General features: G+C 42.1%; 1 protein-coding gene across 6 annotated transcripts in view; it reads left to right on the forward strand.

Moving 5' to 3' along the window:
- Cfap74 (cilia and flagella associated protein 74) overlaps positions 1-1,879 on the forward strand; it is a 65,894-nt gene that overhangs the window by 47,531 nt on the left and 16,484 nt on the right. For all 6 annotated transcript variants that reach the window (XM_031379746.1, XM_031379743.1, XM_031379744.1 and 3 more), the window contains exon 22: positions 623-751. In XM_031379746.1, the coding sequence (XP_031235606.1) occupies positions 623-751 (129 nt within the window). The remainder of the gene's footprint in view (positions 1-622; positions 752-1,879) is intronic.

The following is a 1,879-nucleotide window of genomic DNA, read 5'->3' on the forward strand; positions in this document are numbered from 1 at the left end:
TATATATATATATATATATATATATATATATATATATATATATGTATAACTGCATATATATATATATATATGCAGTTATACACATGCCTTTAAAATCCCAGAACTTTGGAGGCAGAGTCAGGAAGATCTCTGAGAGTTCAAGGCCAGCATGGTCCATATAGCAAGTTCCAGGACTATATAGAGAGACTGTTTCAAAAAAAAAGAAAGAAAAAAATATATATTCATTTTATTTTATGTCTGGCTTTTTTGCGTGCCCATGTGTATGTGTACCATGTACATGCTTGGTGTCCACAGAGGTCAGAAGAGGGTATCAGATCTCCTGGGACTATAGAGTTATGGACGGTTGTGAAACACCCTGTGGGTGCTCAATCTTCTGCAAAAGCAGCGAGTATTCTTAACACTGAGCTAATTCTCTGGCCCAACAATATCTTTTTTTAATCAAATTTCATTTCAAACAATGCATCTATCCCTTAAGAGTGTTGAAGCTGCTTTCAAACCATCGGTGTGCTGTGCTTGGCTCAGAGTTAACACATACATGGCTACTGCATACCGGTTCTATCATTACAAAAACTTGAATGAGTCAAAGGGTTAAACATGCACAGTCACCCGTGACCTCTTGCAGATCAAAAGCAGCCCTGCGCCTAAAGTTTGAAGTCTGTAAGGAGCTGAGAGGCCACATAGAACTTCTGCCAGAAACAGGCTACATCCAGGCCCAGTCCACCTACTCAGTACAGCTCAAGTTCCTGCCTCGGTGAGAACTGGGAAAGCCCTGGAGCATGATGGGGTGGTGGTGGGGAGATGCTGATCACAGCATCCGGGACCTGTCACTGCTGAGATAAGAACCCCTGACCCTCCGAGCACTGGTCCTGTCCCAGCTTCTGCTCAGACACAGCGAGCACCCTGCTCTTTGGAGATCTTCCTCTCTTCTGGGTGCTCCCTGAGGCTCTGCGTCTGGCAGAAGCGAATACTTAAACCTCTGTCATGAAACTCTATTAAGTGTTTCTGTCTCTGAGTTCTCCATGCATACATACTCCTCTTCCATAGCCCTTCTTGGGACACATGCGCAGCAGGTGTCCAGGCTGTTTCACTACATGGTGCGTCCTGTCTTTGGCTTCTGCCCTCCCTCAAATGGACTTCAGCTTTTCTGGTGCTTTGGCAACCCAGACTCCTGCTTTTCACTTTTGCTGTCCTGTTTATATTTCTATAATGATAGTAGTTCTTTTTTTTTTAAGATTTATTTTTATTTACTTTATGTGTATGAGTACACTGTAGCTGTATAGATGGCTGTGAGCTATCAAGTGTGTGGCTGCTGGGAATTGAACTCAGGACCTCTGCCTCCCCACTCTTTCCGGTGTAATTCACTGTAGCTGTCTTCAGACACACCAGAAGAGGGCGTCAGATCTCATTATGGGTGGTTGTGAGCCACCATGTGGTTGCTGGGATCAGGACCTTCGGAAGAGCAGTCAGTGTTCTTACCCTCTGAGCCATCTCACCAGCCCGATACTAGTTCTTTTTATTATCAAAAAATAAACTTTTTGAGACAGAGTCATAACCAAGTATCTCAGGCTGTCTGCCTATATTATGGTCTTCTGGCCTGTTGCAGTGTATCACCCAACACTGTGTGTTTCCATACTGGGGATTGAACCCAGAGTCACGCACTCGACCTACCACTGAGGTATATACCAGCCCCACGAGCAATCTGCTTTTAAAGTGATTTTGAGAGAGAATTTTAGTATTCCTTCAAATAATAGGCTTCTTACAAGTTGATTGATTTTTGTCATTAAAACTTTTTTCTTTTTCTTTTTTTAAAGATTTATTGCATTATAATGAGAAAAGTTACATGATTTCAATTTATCTGAATTTGTTAATATTTAAAAAC

The sequence above is a fragment of the Mastomys coucha genome, unplaced genomic scaffold (genome assembly GCF_008632895.1).
Source record: "Mastomys coucha isolate ucsf_1 unplaced genomic scaffold, UCSF_Mcou_1 pScaffold18, whole genome shotgun sequence".
Lineage (NCBI taxonomy): Eukaryota > Metazoa > Chordata > Mammalia > Rodentia > Muridae > Mastomys > Mastomys coucha.